Below are 25,107 nucleotides of genomic sequence, written 5' to 3'. Positions count from 1 at the left end.
GCTTGAGACACAGGACCCCTCCCCTCTCCCAGCAGGGGCGGGGGTGGAGAGGTGCTGGATCCCAGGACTCCAGGATCATGACCTAAGCAGAAGTCAGACACTTAATAGCCATCTGAGCCACCTAGATGCCCCTCAAACATAATCCAACAGTTCTAAATCATCTATAACCTTAACCCTTCCACCTCGGAAATAACGCCTGGTTTTACGTAATTGAAATTATATCCTCTTTGTAACTTCTTTGCTTCCCATCAATACACATGCCAGCATTTTCAGGTCAAACTTAGAGTCTCTGTAATCGACCTGCATGCTTAATGGCCCATTTTGAGTCTCAGTAAGCGACGACTCTCTGGCATGTCTGTTTCCATTCTCCTGTTATAGGTCGGGGAACACTGGCACATAGATCCTAAGTTGGGGGAGTCATTTTCTCAGCGTAAGGGTCTTTCCAGTTTACCCTGCTACTGAATCCGGTGGCAAGGGCCCCTCTCACCCCATCGGGTGTTATAATGCCAACAATGTGGCTTATGTTCTCGGCACTGGGAGGTGTGGGCGGGCCGGGCCAGGGTGCCGGCGGCTGGGACAGGAGGGGTCCCGCGACCCGCCTTGCACAGTGGGTCGCGGTGGAGCCGTCTCCGGGCTGCAGCAGGGGCTAGTTCCCTTGACAGCAGCTTCCCGTTCCCCCTCGCTCTCTGGGAATCCCTCCCGGGGGCCCGGGGGCCCGGGGGCCCGGGGTCCGCAGCCCTCGGCGCTCAGGCTCACAGGTGCCCTGGCCGCCGCGGCCCGGAGGTCCGGGAAACCCCACCCGCGGGCGCCAGGGGGCGGGCCGGGCCGGGGCGGGGCGGGGCGGGCCGGGCCGGGGCGGGGCGGGGCGGGCCGGCGCCCTCCCGCTGTCCTCCGCGCACGACCGACCCCGGAGCGGCAGCTGGGGGCGCCGCCCTGGCAAGCTCAACCTCCCAGCCAGCCCCAGCGCAGCATCGGGCTTCAGGGGGAAACGGGAGCCGGCCCGCGCCCACACAGCACGTCGGTGGCGAGGCTGACGCAAACCCCCAAACGACCGACCCGGCGGCCGACCGAGGGCCGGCGCCCCGCCGTCAGCGACCCCGCGGCCGACCGCCGAGGCGCTCCACGAGCTAGAGAGGCCCGAACACTTCCGGGGGGGCGGGGGGCGGGCCCAAGCGCAGGGCGCACGCGCACGCGCACGCGCGACGGCGGGGTCTAGAGGACCCTGCGCGCGGGCGGGAGGCTGCGCGGGGGCCGCCGGGAGGACGCGGCGTTTGAGCGGCGGCGGCGGCGGCGGCCGCAATGTCGCCCGCTCAGCGGGCTAGGGTGCTGCGGTGCTTCCGCTGTCGCCTCTTCCAAGCACACCAGGTGGGGTGGGCACCGGGCTCCCCCTCCGGGCGCGACAATGGCGGGCGGGAGTTGGAGGGGCCGCGGAGGGCCGGGCCTCCGCCCCAAGCCTTGCCCCGCGGGGCGGCCCTGGGCCTCCCTGACGCCGGGCTGCAGGACTGGCTCTGAGGACTGGGTTTTGGTGTCTCTTCGTAACGTTTTACTGTTGTTGTTGTTTGTTTGTTTGTTTGTTGTTTTTTTAATGTTTTTGACATGGTGGTTATAAGGTTCGTAGAAACCAGGGGTAATGGTTTCTGCGGAGGCGGCCTCGTGACTTCTTGGAGCTAGTTGGAGAAAGCCCGTCGAGGAGAGCCCACCCCAAAGCGGCTCTTTCTTAATTTAACTACTGGGGAGATGACAGGGTTATTGTTTTGTTTGTTTGTTTTTAAAGATTTTATTTGCTTATTCATGAAAGCTACATCAGAGAGAGGCGGAGAAGCAGGCTCCATGCAGGGAGCTGATGCGGGGCTCGATCCTGGAACCCTGGGATCACGCCCTGAGCCGAAGGCAGACGCCCAGCCACTGAGCCACACAGGTGTCCCTTGGTTTGTTTGTTGTTGTTGTTAGATTTTATTTATTTACTTGAGAGAAAGAGAGTAGGAGAGCACAAGAAGCAGGAGGGAGAGGCAGACTTCTAGCTGGGCAGGGAACCTGATATGGGGCTGGATCCCAGGACCCCAGGATCATGGCCTGAGCCGAAGGCAGACACTTACGGGACTGAGCCACCCAGGCGCCAGAGATGACAATTTTCAAACTGAGGCACAACTGGGCATGCCTTGCTGTCACCCTTTTGCTCTGCAGTGTCTCCATCGTATGAGGAGGGACTCATGCCTGTTGCCCAAATGGTGAACAACCCAAGAGTGAAGTTTTTGAAACACGGTCCTCAGAAATTCTAAAACGTTTTGCTTCCCTGACTTTGAAGATGCAAGATAAGGGATGTCACTTAGCCTGTCTTGTCCTGGATGGTATTTCATCTTAGTCCTTGATGTCACCCAACACTGCCGTCAAGTGTATCTCCTGACAGTTCTCTCTTTCCCCTCTTACCTGCTGTGCCCAGAAAAAGGATAACATCAAACTTGTTCAAAGTGAATGTTTAGAAGTCAGGTGCTGAGTATGCACCCGTCCGCCTGCTGAGACCCCAAGGGCTCTTTGGGGGGCTCAGAAATCGTTTTTACTTCACTTTTTGGACTGTATTTTAGGAGTTGAGATTAAATGGAAGTCATTTCCATTTTTAAATTATAACACATACATAATGTGCATACTCTCACAGTTATTTCAACTAGGAAAAGTGATTTGAACCTAAAGGGAGAAAAGAGTTAACAGTAGTTGCAGAGGTGACAATTTCACACATCCCATTTAGTTTCAACAATCTCTGGATTAGGGATCCCTGGGTGGCGCAGCGGTTTGGCGCCTGCCTTTGGCCCAGGGCGCGATCCTGGAGACCCGGGATCGAATCCCACGTCGGGCTCCCGGTGCATGGAGCCTGCTTCTCCCTCTGCCTGTGTCTCTGCCCGCCCCCCTCTCTCTGTGTGACTATCATGAATAAATAAAAATTAAAAAAAAAAAACAATCTCTGGATTAGGTATCTATCATCCACATTTTACAGAGATGAAAATACGGAAATCCTGGGGTCTATCTAATAAATGGCAGGCCCAGGGCTGTCTGATTGCAAAGATCCTGTTATTTCTTACTATCTCCAGACCCCTAGAGCTAGCCAGTTACTGTGTGTCCTTCCAGACCTATTTTTTTCTTTAATGTGCATTTCCTCCTTGTAGAGGTACCCATAGAAAGGAATATTTTTATGGTGTTTGAAGAGAGAGACTAGAGAATTAGAATTGCTGAATTGTAGGATATGTCTACATAAATTTGTATTTGGTACTGCTTGGCTTCCTTAGAAACCTTTGGGGTACTTTAAAAAAAACCATGAAGGTTTTGTATTAGGATCATACTCATTAATTTTTATAAATCAGCCCAGGAATCTTTTTGATGTTAAGCATGCTACTTCATTCCATTTTTTCAAGGAACTTTGGTGCCCCGTGAGAACATTTTCTTTGTTGGTATTATAAATGGACTCTTCCATTACCTTTTCTGACTAGATACTTACATAAAGACTGTTAACTTTTTTTTTTTTTTTTTTTTTAAGATTTGATTTACTTATTCATGAGAGGCAGAGAAAGAGGCAGAGATATAGGCAGAGGGAGAAGCAGGCTCCATGCAGGGAGCCCGATTCGAGACTCAGAGCCCAGGGCTCTAGGATCACACCCTGAGCCGAAGGCAGACGTTCAACCACCGAGCCACCCAGGCATCCGGGCTCTGTTAACTTTTGAAGCTATATTAACTTTGTACTCAATCTCACTATATTAGATTGTCTTAATGTTTTTAGTAGTTTTTCATTTGATTTTCTTGAGTTTTCAGGTTAAAAAAAATCTATAACAATTTTTCCCTCCTCTCCAGTTTTCATACCTCTTATTACTTTTTCTTTTCCAATTCCATTAGCAGAAAAATAACAATGGTCAACTATAGTGGGGCTTTTTGGCTTGTTCTTGATTTTCATAGGCATACTGGCAGTGACTTTCCAGTTTTAGAGCTGAATATAAGGTATTTTATCATGTTAAGAGAGAACTCACTTAGATTTCTCAAGAATTGAAATTAAAATGTTGTGGAAGTAGCAGAGATCTGCTTGATTTTGTTTCATATGGATAGTTTTCCCAGCACCATTTATTACATAGTCTGTTTTTTCCTCACTCCTAAAATGCCACCTTTATAATCCATTAGCTTTTTTTAAAAATACATTTTTTTTAATTTTTATTAATTTATGATAGTCACAGAGAGAGGGTGGGGGGGCAGAGACACAGGCAGAGGGAGAAGCAGACTCCATGCACCGGGAGCCTGACATGGGATTCGATCCCGGGTCTCCAGGATCGCGCCCCGGGCCAAAGGCAGGCGCCAAACCGCTGCGCCACCCAGGGATCCCTCCATTAGCTTTTTATACATATATGTTGGTTTGTTTTTAGAATTTTATTCTTTTCCCTTGATCTTTTGAAATCATTATTTTTTATTCATTTCTACCTGTTTTAAAGAATTAAGCCAAATTTCTGGGATTTCATTGTAGGAGAAAAAGAGTCTCAAGTGGACATGCAAAGCTTGTGGAGAGAAGCAGTCATTTTTGCAGGTGAGTCCTGAGAAACAGGGCATCTAGTAGCCAAGCCAGAAAGCCAGGAGGCGGGGGCGGGGGGGGGGGGAACCCAGCCCTGCAGAAAAGCATGTTTCTGTGGAGTCCCAGCATTTCAGTATTGGGACCAAGTTCACTAGATCAAGAACATCTACTCCTAGGTCCCTCTTTCTTCAAGGAGTGAAATGTATGGAAATTTACCTTCCTTTGCTTATTCAGTCAGCAAGTTTTTACTGAGTACTTTCTGTGTGCAGGCATAGGAGAAAGAAGGGCGGCAAAGCTTTGTCATTCTCGCTTCACAGATCTGTACATGTGGAAGAGAAACTGATGCACACACACAGGGCAATTAAAACTAGATTGAACGGGGCGCCTGGGTAGTTAAGCGTCTGCCCTTGGCTTAGGTCATGATCTGGGGTCTTGGGGTTGAGCCCCAAGTAGGGCTCTCTGCTGGGTGGAGGGTCTGCTTCTCTCTCTCCCTCTCACCCTGCTTGTGTTCTCTCTCAAATAAATAAGTAAATCTTAAAAAAAAAAAAAAAAAAACCTAGACTGAGCAAATGGCAAGGAAAATGCAGGGCCTGTAAGAAGATGACTGGGCAGTCAGACCCAACCGGCTGGGTACATGTCCGTGCGTGCAGTTTGAGGACAAGGGGAGCTCAGGAAGTGGAGGTCATCAGGAGATGCTCAAGAGAGAACCTAAGGACTGAAGGAAGCTCGGGATAAACGATAAACGCTCTTACTTAGGCCACTTAGATTCTTTTCATATGGATACCTATTGCTCCACCTCATCTCTTTCATAGTGCAGCCTTTCTGCACCCTTTGCCTTATTGAGCCCCTCGTTCACCTTCTCTGGCCCCCCCATGCCACCTCTCCCGCTTCAGCTGCCTGTTTTCCTCCTTCGGCCATGAGGCCTTTGCTTTCAGACCTTGAAATAGTCTAGACATGCTGCACCTTTATGGCCTTTGTGCTCCTTGTTGGGGCTTCCCCTTGCTCTCCTCACTGCCCTGATTTAGATAATCATATTCGAGGGGCAGCCCCGGTGGCACAGCGGTTTAGCGCCGCCTGCAGCCCAGGGCGTGATCCTGGAGACCCTGGATCGAGTCCCACGTCAGGCTCTCTGCATGGAGTCTGCTTCTCCCTCTGCCTGTGTCTCTGCCTCTCTCTCTCTCTCTCTCTCTCTCTCTCTCTCTCTCTCTCTCTTTCTCTGCATCTCTATGAATAAATAAATAAAATCTTTAAAAAAAAAGATAATCATATTCGAGTGTGTTTACATGAGTGTTGCTTATCTCATGGAAGTGCCATGAGAGCAGAAGCTCTGCCTGTTTTGTTTTCTGATCCGCCCTCTGCACATATCATGTGCCTGGCATAGTAAGTGATCGCTTGGTGAATATTTATTGAATCAGGAAATGACCAATCCCACAGTGACTGGCACTTAGGTTGATTTTTGTTTTCATTGTTATGAACAACTCTGCAATGAGGGTTCTTACAAAAGCTCTTTCTTCACTTGACCAGTGATTTCCTTGAAGTTAAGTTGCTATTTCAAAGGATGTCTTTTAACGAAGATTCTTTTGATTGCAAGTAGAAAAAAGACACTTCAGAACGGTTTCAGAAAAAAAAAAAGTACTGGCAAGGTAATGGGGTATCTTGGGGAAAGCAAGGGAGGATGAAAATCCCTGAGCCCTTGAAGGTCCGCAAAGCTGTGGACAATGCAAACATCATTTTTTCCTCCCCTTCCTCTCTCTCCCCAGATAGCTCACAGTAACCTACTCCACCCACCGACCACAGATTCTCACTTCAAACCAACTAGAATAGCTGAATCCCAATTAATAAACTGGGGGAAGCGATCTGATTGGCTCAGTTAACCCAGATGTCCACATCTGGTCCAGCCAACTGGGATGGTCAGAATAGGAATGATCGGGTCATTGGTCAGCAGTAGAGCTGCTGAGGCCCACCCCAGGATTGGGTCTCCGAAGACAAGGAGCTGGCTTGTGAGCTGGTGACTGCTACTCATTTTCCATGTCAGCTTATATTTCTAAATTCTCCTTGAGGAGGCCCTGCATTCATCTCAGCACCTCCATGCATGTGCAGTGGGGCATGGCTTATGGTAGACTAGGCCACAGTGACAAATAGACGACAAAATGGTGTAGCCTAACACAATAGAAATTGTCTCTCTTGCTCTTGTAATGGTCCTGGAAGGGATTAAAATCAAAAGGGCAGACATCCTGGGTGTGGTCATTCGGGGACCCAGGCACCCTCCATCTTGAGGTTCTGTTAAGTCCCAGAGGCCTGGTGCCTGCAGCCACTGAAGGGCAAGAACATGAAGGAACTACCCAGGAGGCTTTCAGGGGTCAGGCCTAGAAGTGGCTCCCATCCCACTAGAAAGAATTGCAAGGAAAACCAGAAAACTTAGTCCAGTTTGTGCCCAGATGAGGGGAGAATGATTTGAGCATTCAGCAGTGGTCTGGTCCCTCCCTCGCTAGCGCACGTACACTCAGCCATTTATGCCAGATCCACGCCTTACAAAGCTTTGCCGTTGCAGTCTTCAGTTCTCTCCCATTCTAATTTGAACTTGCCGTAGCTGGACTTTATTCCCTGCAGTCCAGTAAAATGACTCTTGTCAAAGTGAGCAGTGATCTCCATTTGCTAAAATCCATGGTGAATTCTCAGTCCCCCAGCAGCTTGACCTGTTGGTGGCATCTGTCACAGTTTGTCATGTCCTCCTCAAAACATTGTGTTCACTCAGACTTCCAGTCATCCCCCTCTGGTTCTCCTGCTGTCTTTCTGCTGTGTTTCAGTCCTCTGTGCTAGCTTTTTCCCATCTCCCCAGCTTCTAAACGTGAGAATGCTCTGGTAGTCAGTTTGTTGGCCTCTGCTCCAGTGTTTCAAGTTTGTTGACCTCTCCTTAGTGATCCAAGAGGAGATCGTCTCACAGCTCTGGGGTATCTGTCTCAGACCCCAGGTCTGCCCATTCAACTCTCTCCTGGTTCTCTGATAGTCATCCAGAACCCATCTTTCCAAACAGAAGGCCCTACACACCTGCTCTCCCACAGTCATCCCCATCTCCTGTGTGCCAAGTCCCTGGTTAGTTGTTTGGACTAAAAAAAACCTGGAAGTCATCCATGACTCCTCTTTTTTTTTTTTTTTTTCTCTAATACTCTTCATCTTGTCCATCAGCAGATCTTGTCAGCTCCCCTGTGAGGATGTACCCAGACTGACCACTTGTTACTACAGTGGTCTGAGCCACACCACTATTTGCAGCAACCTCCTGCCAGCCCCCCTGTTGCTGCGGTATAGTCTGCCCTCAGCGCTGGGGCTCAAATGTCCTGCTAAAACATGTGTTGGGCCAAGTCAGTCTCCCCAACCTTCCAGGTTAGAGCAAAATCCATAGTCTTAGAGACAGAGCCACGTACAGTGCCTGATACGAAAGGAAAATGTGAGGCCCCTTGTTCAAAAGCAGAGCTGTAAAAGGTACTAAAATATTAAGCTTTTCCTTTCTTTCCTGGATTCTCTTGACTTTTCATAATGTGTTTGTTTATTTTTTAATTTTATTTATTCATTCATGAGAGACACAGAGAAAGAGAGAGGCAGAGACACAAGCAGAGGGAGAAGCAGGCTCCATGCAGGGAGCCCAACATGGGTCTCAATCCTGGGTCTCCAGGATCAGGCCCTGGGCTGAAGGTGGCGCTAAACCTCTGAGCCACCCGGGCTGCCCAATAATGAGTTTATTTACTGTTGAATGTCTTCCTAAGTAAAGAAAAACTAATATTTTAAGTTTATTAGCATTAATTTTGCCACTGATATCCTACAACACCAGTTTAAAATGCAAAGAGTGTTTAGTCCATATGCAGAATAACATAAGAGCATTTACTGTATGTGCAGGATCATCCAAATTAACCCAGGTTGTGTTTTGGAGCTCATATATGCCTACATATTTCATTCTTACCACTGGAAATGCTACACAAAATTAGCTCAGCTGTTTTTACTCTACTTATTGATATGCATACATTTTCTCCCAGCCCCATGCTCCCCCATCAGTTTCCTGATGCATAAGGAAGGACTGAGGGAAAGGAAAGTCTCTGTCTTGCCCTTTCCTTCCATGTCATCATTTTTAGCAGAAGTGATCAGCTGTTCTAGGCAAGTAACAGGAATAAAAAAAGATATGATAGGGTTCCTTGGTTGGTTGTGTATGTTTAGAACACCCTTGCCTTCTGCATCTGAAGCAAGTTCTTGTTCCAGTGGAAGCCTGGCATCTCAGCCTGTGGGTGCCTCCACATACTCAGATGTAGATGGCAAAAAGCATCTACACTCAGACTCTCTGTGTACACTCCCGCGTGTTTGTTGTGAGTCAACTGGAAGCCTGTGCCCCTGAATCATCAAGCACGTGATGCAAATGGTGTGGTAAGGAACAGTGGACACGTATATTGTGTGTTTCTCTGCTAACAGACATGATCCTTTGTCCCATCAGACTTCACTTACACAAGTTCAAAAATAAGAATTTCAAAAATAAAACCAAAAAATGTTTTCAGCATGGCCATAACAGAACAGGTCTCATGCCCATGAGGCTGACTTTGCCTGTGGTAGGGACTACACTCAAACCTCATCTCCTGTTGTTTTCCCCTAGACCACTCAGCTCTAGCCATGTTCCTCGAAAATGCCAGCCTTGGGTCCTTGCTCTCGTGTCCATTTCATTGCTTCTGCCAAATGCTTTCCCCTAGGTATCTTCATGGCTTCTGCCCTCATATTTTCCTAGTTTGTGCCCAAGCATCACCTTAGTGATCTGTTCCTGAACACCTTATATAAAATTGTCTACTCTGTCTCCACTCTACCCTTTCATTGCCTTATTTTCCTTGATGGTACTTCCATCACCTAATGGCCACATAGTCAGTTTATACATTTATTGTCTGTCTCCTCTCACTAGAATGTACACTCCATGATGACAGTGATTTTTGTCTACTTCCCTTCTAGTCCATGGCCCTGGCACATAAGAGGTGCTAAATAAATATTGTGAAACAGATGGGTGACTGCTAAGTGGAAAAAAAAAAAAGCACTTTTATGTTGCTTTGATTATCAGTGAATACCAATTGGTGGTTCATGTTGCTTCTCTTCCAAAAAATTTTTTTTTAAGATTTTATTTATTTATTCATGACAGACACAGAGAGGCAAAGACATAGGCAGAGGGAGAAGCAGACTCCCTGTGGGGAGACGGATGCAAGACTCAGTCCCAGGACCCCAGGATCACGACCTGAGCCAAGGGCAGATATTCAGCCAGTGAGCCACCCAAGTGCCCTTCTTCCAAATTTCTTATTCATGTTTATTAACCATTTAGTGTGGGGTTTGGGACTGAGTTTGTCTTTGATATGTAGAGTTCTCAATGCTAGAAGGATAGTCGCCAAATAAACCAGAAATATTTGTTCCTGAGACTGTTTGTAAATAAATTACTCCAGGGGATCCCTGGGTGGCGCAGCGGTTTGGCGCCTGCCTTTGGCCCAGGGCGCGATCCTGGAGACCCGGGATCGAATCCCACGTCGGGCTCCCGGTGCATGGAGCCTGCTTCTCCCTCTGCCTGTGTCTCTGCCTCTCTGTGTGTGTGTGTGTGTGTGTGTGTGACTATCATAAATAAATAAAAAATAAAAATAAAAAAAATAAATTACTCCAGAAGCAGTGCTCAGTCATTAGGATTTCTGCCTTGCAAAGTATAGCTTTTCCCTTCCTGAGGTATGTCACTAATGGATTTGTCTCTCAACATTCTGTCAGTGCTTTCTAAACTTAGTATTCTTTTGTTTTTCAGACTTATGGTGAGGGCTCTGGTGCTGACTGTAGATGCCATGTCCAAAAATTAAATCTGCTGCAAGGACAGATTTCAGAGATACCACTCAGGTATAGTTGTTTGAGAAACGCATCTTACCTTGGCCTGTGTTCATCTTGAGTGGTTAGTGGAAGTAGAAGATGGAAAAAAAACCCTTAGATTTCCATACAGTGATTATTTACTCTGAACAATCTTCCCTCTGACAATAACTAAAAATACTAACTATAGTATTTGGAGTACACTGATGAGATGATAGGGAAGTAAACGAAATATCAGAAGTTAAAAATAAAGCAAAAGCCAAAATTCAAAGAGTAAGTACCTGAGCTGCTGATGTAATGAATCCAGGTGCTCTGGAGCTTCCACTTAGACCCTGGGAGGGGTGCAAGAGACAAAGACAAGGCCTAGGGCCTGTTCAGCATGGCGGGGAGGGGGGTCGGTAGGAGACCACCACATAAAGCTATGTCCCCAAAATACTACACCTTCAATGAATGATCAAATGCACCCTGTCTGCAGCAGGGAGCCTGCTGTTGACCTTGGTATTGGCTGAAGAAGGGAAATACCTCTCTAGGATTTTATAAACACAAGAAAGCTGTCACATGACTTTTCAGCCTTTTACATGCACTGTGTGAAAAGCCTCAGACTGGGAATTTATTTTTAAACTGCTCAAGGAAGCAAAGGTAAATGCATTTCCTCTGGAGCATACATCTTCAACACAGTCCTGAAAGAATTTCCACAGATAAAGTTCTAAGGAGCATATACTCAGAGTTAAAAATCATTAAACATTCATGTCACCATGAGCAAAAGACAACAGAAACAACAGAAGAGAAAGTGAGACACACAGACTCAGAATACGTAATGTGTATTTAATATATTTAATGAAATAAAAGGCAAGATTGATAATATAAGAAGCAAAGTAGTTCAGGCCACCTGGCTGGCTTAGTTGGTAGAGCATACAACTCTTCATCTCAGGGTTGTGAGTTCAAGCAGCATGTTGGGGGTAGAAAGTACAAAGGAAAAAAAAAAAAAAGGAAGCCAGGGACTTTTAAAAATGACTAGGGATCCCTGGGTGGCGCAGCGGTTTAGCGCCTGCCTTTGGCCTGGGGCGCGATCCTGGAGACCCAGGATCGAATCCCACGTCAGGCTCCCTGCATGAAGCCTACTTCTCCCTCTGCCTATGTCTCTGCCTCTCTCTCTCTCTCTCTGTGATGACTATCATAAATAAATAAAATTTTTTAAAAAATGACTAAGTAGGGGGACACCTGGGTGGCTCAGTGGTTTGAGCGTCTGTCCTTGGCCAGGGCGTGATCCCAGAGTCCCGGGATCGAGTCCCACATCGGACTCCCTGCATGGAGCCTGCTTCTCTCTCTGCCTGTGTCTCTGCCTCTCTCTCTCTCTCTCTCTCTCTCTCAATCTGTGTCTCTCATGAATAAATAAATCTTTTAAAAAATGACTAGGTTTGGAAAAGAACCAAAAGGAGTTTGTAGAAATGAAAAGTAGAATCATTGAAATTAAAATTTCAGTGGACAGGTTAAGCATTAACTGTAGCTGAAGAGAGAATCAGTGAAATGGAAGATAAATATGAAGAAAGTGTTCATTCACAATGCAACACAAATAAAAAGGCGGAAAAATGTGAGTTGAAAAACATGAAAGCTACAGGGGATAGTTCCAGCAACAGAGAATAAGAAAAGTGGGGCAGAGGCGATATGTGAAAAGATTAGAGCATTTTCCAGAATCAAATGCTTACATTCTTGGATTTAGGAAACAGTAAATCTCAAACCGGATAAAGTCATTCTTTTTTTTTTTTTTTTAAGATTTTATATATTCATTCATGAGAGACACAGAGAAAGTCAGAGACACAGGCAGAGGGAGAAGCCTCCCTGTGGGGATCCCAATGCAGGACTTGATTCCAGGACCCCAGGATCACACCCTGAGCTAAAGGCATACGCTCAACCACTGAGCCACCCAAGCATCCCAGGTCATTATTTTACTTGGAAACAACATGGGTTTTTTTTTTGTTTTTTTTTTTTTTTAATTTAAAATAAAATAAAAGATTTTATTTATTCATTCATGAGAGACAGAGAGAGAGGCAGAGGGAGAAGCAGGCTCCCTGCAGGAAGCCCAACGTGGGACTCGATCCCAGGACTCTAGGATCACGCCCTGATCATATACAACATGGTCGTATATATAGGAAATCCTAACGAATCTATATAAATGCTACTAGAACTAATATTTTTTTTTTTTTTTTTTTTATTTATTTACGATAGTCATACAGAGAGAGAGAGACAGAGACACAGGCAGAGGGAGAAGCAGGCTCCATGCACCGGGAGCCCGACGTGGGACTCGATCCCGGGTCTCCAAGATCGCGCCCTGGGCCAAAGGCAGGCGCCAAACCGCTGCGCCACCCAGGGATCCCCTAGAACTAATATTTTATCAAGATCACAAGGATACAAAGTCAACATACAGGGGTGCCTAGGTGACTCAGTTAAGTGTCTTTGGCTCAGGTCATGATCTCTGGGTCCTGAGATTGAGTCCTGTGTAAGGCTCCATGCTCAGCAGGGAGTCTGCTTCTCTCTCCCCTCTCCCTCAACCCTCCCCCTTTCCTTCTGCCCATTCCCCCAACTCTTTTTTTTTTTTAAGATTTTATTTATTTATAATATAGAGAGAGGCAGAGACACAGGCAGAGGGAGAAGCAGGCTCCATGCCGGGAGCCCAACGCAGGACTCGATCCCGGGACTCCAGGATCACGCCCTGGGCCAAAGGCAGGAGCTAAGCCACTGAGGCACCCAGGGATCCCTCCATCCTCCGACTCTTGCATGCATGCTCTCTCAAATAAATAAAATCTAAAAAAATAAAATCCCCCAAAATAAAATATTAAGAAAATTAAAGCCTATAATTAAACTTTTTTAATTATACCATTTAGAACAGTTACTTAGGGATAAATATAACAAAAAATGTGCAAGATCTATTCAGTAAACTACAAAACATTGCTGAGAGAAATTAAAGAAGATCTATATTAATGAAGACATGTAACATGTTCCTGGATTGGAAAACTCAGTATCATGAAGATTTCAGTTTATCCTAAATTAGTAGAGACAACCTAATCCAAATCAAAATTCCAATGGGCTTTTTTTTTTTCTGTAGAAATTGACAAACTGAGCCTAAAATTTATATAGAAATACTAATGCCTAGAATTACCGAGACAATTTTGAAAAGAACAAAGCTGGGGGACTTCTACAGCCTGATTTCAAGATCTATAATGCTGCAGTAATTGAAGACAATGTGATATTGGTAAAAGGCTATACATATAGATAAATCAGAAGGTGAATGGATAAACAGATTGTGGTATGTTCATGCAATGGAACACTACAACATTCAAAACAACACAGGCAAATCTCAAAAACATTGCTAAGTGAGAAAAGCCCAACACAAAAGACTACATGCTGTAGGGATCAGTAGTTTTCTGGGGGAGAGAATTGCCTCTAAGGACACATATGAGGGCGCCTGGGTGGCTCAGTGTTTGAGCATCCGCCTTTGGCTCAGGTTGTGATCCTGGAGTCCTGGGATCGAGTCCCACATCAGGCTCATTGCAGGGAGCCTGCTTTTCCGTCTGCATATGTCTCTGCCTCTCTCTTGGTGTCTCTCATGAATAGAGGAATCTTTTTAAAAAAATAAAGACACATGAGAACTTTTGGGCATGATGAAATTTTTCCATATCTTGTCCATTATATCTGAATTAAAAATTTTTTTCTATAATCTTTTTTTTTTTTTTTTTTTTTTTTAAGATTTTATTTGTTGGGCAGCCCGGGTGGCTCAGCGGTTTAGCACTGCCTTCAGCCCAGGGCCTGATCCTAAAGACCTGAGATCAAGTCCCATGTTGGGTTCCCTACATGGAGCTTGCTTCTCCCTCTGCTTGTGTATCTGCCTCTCTCTCTCTCTCTCTCTACTCTCTCTCTCTCTCTCTCTCTCTTTGTCTCTCATGAATAAATAAAGATTTTAAAATCAAATAAAGATTTTATGTATTTATTCATGAGAGACAACAGAGAGAGAGAGACAGAGGCGAGGAAGAAACAGGATGCATGTAGGGAACCCGACATGGGACTCGATCCTGGGCCAAAGGCAGGCACTTAACCGCTGAGCTACCCAGGCGTCCCTATATCTTGATTGGATGATAGTTTCAAAGATATAATTTATCAAAGCTCATCTAAATAGACACTTAAATTTTAAGGTATGTCATACCTTAAGTTAATTTTAAGATTAAAAAAGAAATCTGCCCTTAGAGCAACATAATGAAATCACAGAACACGAAAGACAAAAGAGCTGAAAAGTAGCTGGAGAGAGAGTGAGCACCTACAAAGGAACAGCAGATGCCCAACTGCCCAGTGGTATCATTAAAGCAAGAAGACAGAATGGTATCTTTGGACTGTTGAGAGCTGTTCGTTACTGATGAGTTCCTGAATCCGAAAGGTGAGCAGAGCTCTGGCCAGTAGCTGCTAGGACACCACGATATGAATGCTGGATCACCAGCCACATGGCTGAGTAGGTGTTGTACATGCATGCTCTCACTGCATCTTTATAATCATCCTGTGAGGACCATTGATTTCTACATACCAATGAAGAAATTGAAGTATAGATACCCACATTGGGTAGCTCGCTAGAAGGAGTTCCCATATGACAGTGTGATGTAACTACCCTGACAAAAGGTAGACTTGGCTTTGCTCTAACCTCCAACTCTTGCACAGTAAGTATTCTCACAGCCATTCAGTCCTATTAGAGGTCCTGGAGGCCCTGGCACCCCCACTCTTCTTTATGTGGTGAAAGAGCCCTACTTCCCCTGGAGGGCTGGTGGAAGTCACTATGTCACACAGAATGCCTCCTCTCTCGTAAGGGTCGAGGTAGAACTATAAAGATTTGTATAATTCTGTGCGGTGGAGACATCTCTACTGCTGATGGGAGGGACTCTGTGCTATGAGGCTTCCCCTGACGTTACTCTGTACCCCAGGCTCTCAACAAGGCACATGCATGCATGTTGTCTCTTTCATCTTCGTAGTCACCCCTGCCATATTGTCCCCACTTGTGAATGAGGGGAACTGGGGTACAGTGATGAACCGAAAGTCACACTGACAATGACAGCCAGTCAATGGCAAAGCCAGGATGCAAACGCTGGTTTGACTTGCCTAAATCTGGAGAACAAACAGTCCCCCTGCCCAGGCCCTTGTGAGCTGCTGGAAGATCACCAAATTACATCAGAACAACAGAAATAAGATCCTAAGATCCCCTAGAGCAGTCTTTGGTATCAGGTATTTACATCCTGCTGTTCCATCTCCTTGCTCTTCATCCCCTGGTCATTTCACTAAGGACATACATACATTCTTTCACTAAGGTTTCTGGAAGAGCCTGTAAATGTTGATGAGGAAAATGCAGGAAATGCTCGGCCTGGGAATGCCGAGCATGAGAGTGTGCAGGTGAGTGTCATGGTGGGGGTGGGGGGGTGGTCCACTTATTCATTTGCTGGTCTTTTGTTGAACAAATGCTATCGATAACAGACACTTGGCTTGGAGCTATAGCCAACAGAGGAGGGAGTAAACCCACCCCTGTCATAAGGGTGGACACAGCCATGTGTACCAATACTCCCTGTCACACTCTGGGCACACCTCTGATAGTAAAAAGATGATGCTGATGCTGCTGCTGAGGACCTGCCATTCATGTTCCTTTCTCCAACCCAAGCCTCTCAGCAGGGCTCGCATCCAGCTTTCTGCCCCAGTGCATAGTAAAGTAGATGCTCAGACAGTGTTGCGTAGGCAGGAGAAGAGCCTGGGTGACTGAGGAGGTGACACCATTGGTACATCCAGGGTGCTGGGTACATGGAACACTGTGTCCTGCCAGGGGCGGGGGCGTGGGAACAGCTGTCTGAGGCTCCCTGCCCACCTGAGGACAGAGCCCGCCTCTGCTCACAGAATCACACTGGCAACGTCCTCCCTCTGCTCGCCCCTCATATTTGTATTATAAATGGGAGCATTGCTCATACACCACTTTAACATAGAAGCTTTCACATATTTGGTTCTGTACTTTCAGTCTTGTCCACTTAGGGACTTAATATTACAGCTTCATCATTACAAAAAACCCTGGTTTGCATCCTAGAGTTTGCACTCCTGCTGGTCTTCTGTTGCTGTAGAATTTTCAGTGATGTGCTATATCTACAAGATATAGTAGTGTATCAATATTTATTCCATGATGATTTGGCATGTAGATCATTTCCAGATTTTTGCTACGGTAAGTATGTGCTAAGATTTATATCACCTTGACAAGCATCTTTGTGCCTTTGTCTTCATTTGGAAGCCGTAGGTCAGGGAGCATGGACATTTGTAAAGTTCCTTGATGAGTTGTACCCTGTGGCTTTCCCAGGACCTGTGCCAGTGTGCCTGGTCCCCAGTGGTGCCTCAGGACATCCATCTCCCCATTGCCTTCCAGCAAAATGCCTTTCCTGGTGACAGGGTAGGTGAGAGTCCTGAGAATAAACTTACTTCCCAATCCTGTAGGAAAAACCTCAGTCCTCAGAGAACCGCTGGCTGAAGTATCTGGAAAGAGACTCAAAAGAACTGGGAATGGAAAAAGGAGTGTGTTTCAAGAGACAGTCTTTGCCTGGGACAGAGACACCAGACCCTCCCTTCAACACAGGCCTGCCTAGAAAAAGGTGCCAAACAAGTCACTAATCCAGCAGCCATCACCCCATACCCACAGTGACCCATGATGGGGGCAGTGATGAGCAGCCCTAGCAGTCAGCAGCACAGAAGAAGCCTGCATGGCACTAGCTGGCAGGTACCATCACCACCAAGCCCTCCTTGGCCTTGCTGCGCACCAGGTGCTGCCATGCAGAGGAGGGTTGGGTGGAACGCCAGCATGGGCACCTTGGTGGTGGTCACTTAATTGTGACTGCACTGACCTCAAGAAAGAGTGTACTTTAGGGGCAGAGTTGACAAAGTGAAGTGTGGCCAGAGTAGCTTATGATTCTGTGAGCTTTAGCCTACAGCAGGAAAGCCTGACCTTTTATAAGACTCTTCCCTAGGCTTTCTCTGCATTTCAGTGAGCCTTCTAAGACATTGCCTTAGCTAGACCCAAGATGGCTCCTATAGGGCAAGGGACACTGGGAGGTAGATTCCAATGCAAAATAAGAACTTTGTAGCAACTACAGACTATGGAGCAGAGAAACAGACTGCCTTGGAGGTTGTGGGGCAGACTGCTATTGGCAGTGGAGCAGAAGCTGAGCAGCCACCTGGGGGGAGCTGTATGGGAGGACGAGGTCCCTACTTGTGCTGGGTGGTCACTCCAGGCGTTAGCATTGGGACCCTGTTGGTGATAGCACTGGATTCTTGACAGTGCTTTCTCTCCACCAGGAAATGGAGCCAGAGCACAGTCCAGCCTTCACACAGCCCAGATGTCCAGAACGTGAGTGACTCTGAGGTTACCTTGGAGCCCCAGAAGGTCAGTGACTGAGGATAGCGTTTCTTTTCTGGTCCCAGTAACCACTGAACACACAGACTTGTTTAATACCCGAGTGTTTTGTCTGCTCTGACTTAAGCCAGTTCCTTTCTCTGGCCTGACCATTTATTTCTCTGCCATGCCCAATCTCAGTGATATGAGCTCCTGGTCAAAAGGACAGCTTGATGCCTTGGAATCAACCAAGGTTGACCAGTAAGGCTTTTCTGAGTCAGGATCATTCTCGTCCCTCAATGTGGAGTGAAGGGTCTTTGCCAGATTGTCCCACAAGGGACCTGCCCTTGACTTCTGAGCAACTGTTCCCATCTTCGTCTTCACTTACCCAGGCATGTTCTTTTGCACTGAAGCACTGTCTTCACCTACAATCAGCTCTTCTTTTTATTATTGAAGTCTGGTGTCTGACCTACAATGGTATGTTAGTTTCAGGTTACAACATGGTGGTTCGGACAATTCAGTATATACATCAGTGCTCACCGTGGCAGTCATCATCTGTCGGTCTACGTTATTACAGTATTATTGACTGTATTCCCTATGTAGAGTCTTCATCTCCTTGACTTATCACTGGAAGTTTCTACCTCTTAATCTTCTTCACCTATCTTGCCCATCCCTTCAGCCCCTTCCCTTTGGGCAACTACCAGTTCTATATATGAGTTCTTTGTTATGGCTGAGTAGCATATATGTTGCTACCCTTATGTTGATATATACCACATTGTCTTTTTCCATTCACCTATTGGTGGCCACTTGGGCTGCTTCCATATTAGGACTATTGTAAATAATGCTGCAGTATACATAGGAATGCATATATCTTTTCAAATTGGTGTTTTTGGGCAGCCCCAGTGGCCCAGTGGTTTGGTGCTGCCTTCGGCCCTGGGGTGTGATCCTGGAGACCCAGGATCAAATCCCACGTCGGGCTCCCTGCATGGAGCCTGCTTCTCCCTCTGCCTGTGACTCTGCCTCTCTGTCTGTCTGTCATTAAAAAACAAAACAACAACAAAAAACATCAAATTGGTGTTTTTGCTTTCTTTGAATAAATACCCAGTAATGAAATTACTGGATCATATGGTATTTCTATTTTTAATTTTTTGAGGAAATTCCATACAGTTTTCCACAGTGATTGCTCCAATTTACATTTCCACCAACAACACACAAGAGTTCCCTTTTCTCCACATCTTCCCCAATACTTGTTATATCTTGTGTTTTTTGATACTAACCATTCTGATAGGTGTGAGATGATAGCAAATCGTGGTTTTGATTTGTATTTCCCTGATGATCAGTGGTGTTGAGCATCTTTTCATGTGTCTGTTAGCCATCTGTAGGTCTTTGGAAAAATATCTGTTTGGGTTCTCTGCCCGTTTTTTAATTGGGTTATTTGGGAATTTAGTGTTGAGTTGTATTTTTTTTTTTAAGATTTTATTTATTCATGAGAGACACAGAAAGGCAGAGACATAGGCAGAGGGAGAGAGAAGTAGGCTCCCTGTGGGGAGCCCGACGCAGGACTCGATCCCAGGACCCCAGGATCACACCCTGAGCCAAAGGCAGATGCTCAACTGCTGAGCTCCCCAGGCATCCCTAGTGTTGAGTTGTATTATAAATTCTTTGTATGTTAAGGATATTAACCCTTTTTTCAGATACATCATTTGTAACTATCTTCTTCCATTCAATATGTTGCCTTTTCATTTGTTAATGTCTTCCTTCACTGTGCAAAAAGCTTTTTATTTTTATATACTCCCAGTATTTTATTTTTGCTTTTTTTCCCTTTCCTGAGGAGACATAACCATAAATATATTGCTAACACCAATGTCCATCACTTTACTGCCTATGTTTTCTTTTAGGTGTTTTATGGTTTCAGATTTCACATTTAGGTCTTTAATCCATTTTGAGTTTATTTTTTCGTACTGTTAAGAAAATGGCCCAGTTTTCCCACCACTTTTCATTGAAGAGACTGTCTTTTCCACATTGTATATTCTTGCCTCCTATGTCCTTGATTATCTGATCATATAATTATGGGTTTATTTCTGGATTTTCTATTATGTTCCATTGATCTGTATGTCTGTTTTTGTGCTAGTACCATACTGTTATGATTACAATACCTTTGTAATATATCTTGAAATCTGGGATTGTTAAATCTCCAGGTTTTTTCTTTCTCAATTTTGCTTTTGCTATTCAGGGTCTTTTGGATTCGAAACAAATTTAAGGATTATTTGTTTTAGTTTTGTTAAAAATAGTATTGTTATTTTCACATGGATTGCACTGAATTTCATAGATTGCTTAGGGTAGTATGGATATTTTAACAGTATTGATTCTTCCAGTCCATGAGCTTGGTTTATCTTTCCATGTGTTTGTATCTTCAGTTTCTTTCATCAGTCAGTGTCTTACAGTTTTCAGAGTGTAAGCCTTTCACCTCTGGCTAAATTTATTCCTAAGTATTTTTTCTTTTTGATGCAGTCATAAATGAGTTTGTTTTCTTAATTTTTATTTCTGCTATTAGTATATAGAAACACCACAGATTTCTATATATTCATTTATTAACTTTACTGAATTCATTTATTCTAATAATTTTTGGGTGGAGTCTTCAGGATTTTCTATATAAAATATCATGTCACCTGCAAATCATGACAGTTTTACTTCTTCCTTACCAATTTGGATGCCTTTTATTTCTTTTCCTTGTCTGATTGCTGTGGTAGGACTTCCAGTACTATGTTGAATAAAAGTAGTGAGAATGGACATACTTGTCTTATTACTGATGTCTTAGAAGAACAGCTTTCACTTTGGCACCATTTAATATTTAGCTATTAGAGAGAGAACATGTGCAGGGTAAGGGAGAGAGGGAGAGGAAGAAGCAGACTATCCACTGAGTAGGGAGCCTGACATGGGGCTCCATCTTGAGACCCTGGGATCATGACCTGAGCTGAAGCCAGACACTTACCCAACTGAGCCAGCCAGGCACCCCTGAGATTTTTATTGTTTTTGAGGGGGGCTATATTGCTATAACCTTCCCTCTTAAAACTGCTTTTCCTGCATCCCAAAGATTTTGGACTGTTGTGTTTTTCATTTCTCCATGTATTTTTATATTTCCTCTTTGATTTCTTGGTTGACCTATTGGTTGTTAGCCTCCATGTGTTTTTGTTTTTTCCAGTTTTTTGTTTTGTTTTTTTAAGATTTTTATTTATTCATGAGAGACACAGGCAGAGGGAGAGAAGCAGGCTCCCCGCAGGGATCCTGACACAGGGCTTGATCCCAGGACCCCGGGATCATGCCCTGACCAAAGGCAAACGTTCAACCACGGAGCCACACAGGTGCCCCCAGTTTTTTTCTTGTAATTGATTTGTTTCATATGGTTGTGGTTGGAAAAGATGTTTAATATGATATCAATCTTCTTAAATTTATTGACTTGTTTTGTAGCCTAACATGTGATCTATCCTGGAGAGAGTTCCATGTATACTTGAAAAGAATGTGTATTCTGCTTTTCTTGGATGGAATACTCTATATATCTGCTAAGTATATCTGGTTTAATTTGTCCTTGAAAGCCACCATTTCCTTAATTTCTGTGTGGACATAATCTATTGATGTAAATGAGGTGTTAAAGGCCCCAAAATTACTGTATTACCGTCAACTTTTTCCTCTAGGTCTGCTAATATTTGCTTTATGTGTGTAGGTGCTCCTCCTATATTGGGTGCATAGAGATCTACAATTCTTATATCCTTTTGTTGGACTGATCCTTTTATCATTATGTCATGACTTTGTCTCTTGTTACAGTTGATTTGGTTGTGATGAACTCCTTTGAGTTTTGTCTGTGAAACTCTTTAGCTCTTCTTCACTCTGAATGATGACTTTACCACGTAGAAAATTCTTGGCTGTGGGTTTTTCCTTTCAGCACTTGGAATGTGTCATTCCACTTTCTTCTGCCTTGTAGTCTCTGCTGAAAATCAGCATACAACCTTAGTAGGTTTCCCTTCTATGTATGTTTGCTTTCTCTGGTTGCTTTTAAGATTTTCGCCATCTTATTTGTCTTGTGTGGGATCATGTTTGGGGCTCTTTGTGCTTCCTGGTCCTAGAGATCTATCTCCTTCCCAGATTAGGGACTTTTTTAGCTCTTGTTTTTTCAGGTAAGTTTTCTGCCCCATCACTCTTGTCCTTTTGAGACTTGTATAATGTGAATGTGATAAAGCTTGCTGAGATCTTAGAGGTCCTCTAACCTAGTCTCATTTTTATTATTCTTTTTTTCTGTTCATGGTGGTTGCTTTCATTACCCTGTCTTCCAGGTTGCTCATTGGCTCTTCCACATCCTCTGATCTGCTGCCAACTCCCTCTAGTGTATTTATATTTATCATTTTTTTTAAATTTTTTTAACTAATTTATTTATGATACGGGGGGGGGGGGCAGAGACACACAGGCAGAGGGAGAAGCGGGCTCCATGCACCGGGAGCCCAATGTGGGACTCGATCCCGGGTCTCTAGGATCGCACCCTGGACCAAAGGCAGGCACCAAACCACTGTGCCACCCAGGGATCCCCCATTTTTATCTCTTTATTGACTTTCTCACCCAGTTCACCCACTGATCTCATAAATTTGGCAAGCATCTCTTTACTTGCTGCCATTCCTTTGGCTGTTTATCCAGCATATCCCTTATTTCCATTTTGTTCACCTTTCTCTTGTGGTTTTGTCATGTTCTTTCATTTGGGATATAGTCCTTTGTCTCATTTTGTCTAATTCGGTTTCTATGTATTAGGTAGGTCAGGTAGGTCTCCTGCTCTTAAAAATAGTGGCTTTATTCCTGTGCTGCCCTAGAACACAATCCCTGTCAGCAGAAGCAGCATGGGATGGTTCTGTGAGTGTCCTGTGTGAGCTGTGTGCCCCACTGTCGTGACAGAGTTGCAGATGCTATGGGCATGTGTGCAGGTGGGGCTGGCTGCAGTCACCCACATCACTTGCTGCAGATATATGGGGCATGATTTGTTTCTTGCACTTTTGAGAGGCCTAGCTGCAACCGCCATGGATACTTATGAGCAGGGCCAGGCCCTGGCCTGGCTGTCCAGTTAGCCACTGCAACAACTGTAGGTACACCAGAGCGCCAGGCCTGCTCTCCACATAGCTAGCCAAGAGGCCAGAACAGGTATGTGGGATAGTCTCTGCCCCTCCCCCACCCCCAGGGCAGTGCTAGCACACCATATGGAGCCATAACTGGCTCCCACAAGCATCCAGTTACCCAGGTTGGGGGAGGGCAGATATAATGGTGCCCGCCAGCACTTTTCTTCCAGGAGAAATCTGCAGCTCCCTGCTCCTCCAGCACACATTGTAAAATTAGTAAATCTTCACATATATACCAGCTGCTTTTTCAGACTTATTTCTGTGCTATGTCGGGCCGAGTTATTTAGCATGTTGGCTCTTCAAGGGCAGAGACTTGGTTTCCTGTCACCCTCCAGCTGTGGCAAGCCTCGGATTTTCAAAGCCAGATGTGATCTAGGGACTCGTCTTCCCCGTACAGGCCCTCATGGCCATGCTGAGTGTGGGGTCCGATCCCCCTGGCTCCTCTGAGCTGGTGAGGGCCCTCTTGTTTGTGGCCACTCTAGGGGTTTGGTTCCCAACTGCCCCTCCATGACTCCTACCCTTTTTGGTGTGACCTTGCTGTGGAGTCTGTCCTACCATGCTTCGCAGCATTCTCAGCTAGTTATAGTACATGGAGTTGCTGCCTTGGTGTGTCCATGGTACAAGGTAAGCTTGGGATCCCTCTACCCTACACCTCCACCAACCTCCCCACATTTCTGCTCCTTCTGGAGGCTCCAAACCCAGCAGACCCCACTGCATTTTAAGGCCACAGAATGCAGGTCTGCTTTAGTCTGTCACAGGAGCCAGGGCACTAAGGCAGAGGATTGATCTCTGCTGGGCGCCAGCCAGCCTGGCCAACTTGAGCAATAGTGCAAAGGTCAACCTTTGATGTTGCCACCAGCTGAATGTCCAAGGGCTGGAATAATGACAGTTACTGATGTGCGGGCCCTAGGTTAACATTTGAACTGGTCATCATGGGGAATGCTCCCATCAGCATAGTTTCTTTTGAAAGTGACAAACTCAGGCTGCATAGTAGTTCAGTGAGGTCGCAGCAGGTCAGGGGCAGAGCTGATGGTCCTCTCATCTGTACCAACTGACCACAAGCCTCTTCCACACTAGCCTTGGATAGGGGGCACTGTCCGGCCAGTCATTGCTTTCACACTCCTGATTCCTGGTCGTGGAACCTGGCAGAGGAGTTGAGGTAGGAACAATCACTTGCCCTGCTTTGCTAAACCACCCAGTGAAAGCAGATCCCTAGCCTGCGAGCCTGAGAACGAGGGCGTAGGCAGAACCGAGAGAAAAGTGTGAGGATGCCGATGGAAAGGTAGAAGCAGCGGTGCAGGCAGCCTTCTGTCAACACAGGACATGGTCTCTTGTTTCCATTGCAGGACCATGCTGGCCTGGCAGGGAAGGTCAGAGAAGATGGCAGTCACCAGAACAGGGGCACCAGGGAGCTTGCTGTTCTTCAGGGGGGTCCTCCACGTCCAGCCCCACAGGTCAGGGCCGTATCTTCCAAGTCCGAACAATTTCTTCTGCCGCCTGGAAATGGCCCCCATGTGGACACAGGGCTCCCAGGAACCCTGCCAAAAAACCCTAGGCCAGCCAGGGCAGCACTGGCTGAGCAGGGGACCCTCTGGGCCCAGACCGTGAGCAAAGGGTGCCCCGGCAGGCCCTGCAGTACACCCAAGCTTCCCTGGGAACCCCCCACACTCCTGTCCAGGTCACAGAGGCCCTGCCTAAAGACCCCCAAACAGCCCTGGGACACTGGTCCTCTGGCAAAGGGTAGACCCTTGGTCACAGGAGGGCAGGAGCCCCCACTTGTGCAGCTGTGTGACCTCTTTAAAACTGGTGAGGACTTTGAGGATGACCTGTGAGCTGGAATAAGAATGTTACCAACATGGGCACAAGTTACATGAGCCCTGCTCCACTAGGCACCTCGGCCACTGAAAAGGGGCTCCCGGATTAGCTTTTAAATGGGACTGGGGGTGGGGGGCACCTGGATGGCTCAGGAGGTTAAGCATCTGCATCACAATCCTGGGGTCCTGGGATCAGCCAATGGAAGAGGGCTCCCTGCTTTTCCCTCTGCCCCCACCCCCCCCCTTCCCCCTGCTCATGCTCTCTCTAGCTCACACTCTCAAATAAAATCTTTAAAAAAAAAAAAAAAACTGGACTGGGATGATTTATGGGAACTATCAAAAAGGACAAACTAT

General features: G+C 46.0%; 1 protein-coding gene across 2 annotated transcripts; it reads left to right on the top strand.

Annotated features, from left to right (window-relative positions):
• The first annotated feature begins 894 nt into the window (after nucleotides 1-894).
• MRNIP (MRN complex interacting protein) lies at nucleotides 895-25,016 on the top strand. Of its 2 annotated transcripts, XM_055301391.1 has the most exons (8): nucleotides 1,386-1,918; nucleotides 4,496-4,555; nucleotides 6,065-6,183; nucleotides 10,341-10,429; nucleotides 15,739-15,820; nucleotides 16,895-17,049; nucleotides 17,750-17,837; nucleotides 24,286-25,016. In XM_055301391.1, exons 1-8 carry the CDS (start codon nucleotides 1,738-1,740, stop codon nucleotides 24,769-24,771), a joined length of 1,260 nt encoding a protein of 419 aa, XP_055157366.1. In that variant the 5' UTR covers nucleotides 1,386-1,737; the 3' UTR covers nucleotides 24,772-25,016. The 2 variants fall into 2 exon arrangements, with proteins under 2 accessions (XP_055157367.1, XP_055157366.1); XM_055301392.1 differs by lacking the exons at nucleotides 1,386-1,918; nucleotides 6,065-6,183 and adding an exon at nucleotides 895-1,365 and having other exon boundaries at nucleotides 24,286-25,011.
• The last annotated feature ends 91 nt before the right edge of the window (nucleotides 25,017-25,107 follow it).

Source organism: Nyctereutes procyonoides, unplaced genomic scaffold (assembly GCF_905146905.1).
Source record: "Nyctereutes procyonoides isolate TBG_1078 unplaced genomic scaffold, NYPRO_anot_genome, whole genome shotgun sequence".
NCBI lineage: Eukaryota > Metazoa > Chordata > Mammalia > Carnivora > Canidae > Nyctereutes > Nyctereutes procyonoides.
This window is presented reverse-complemented; position numbering and strand designations above follow the sequence as displayed.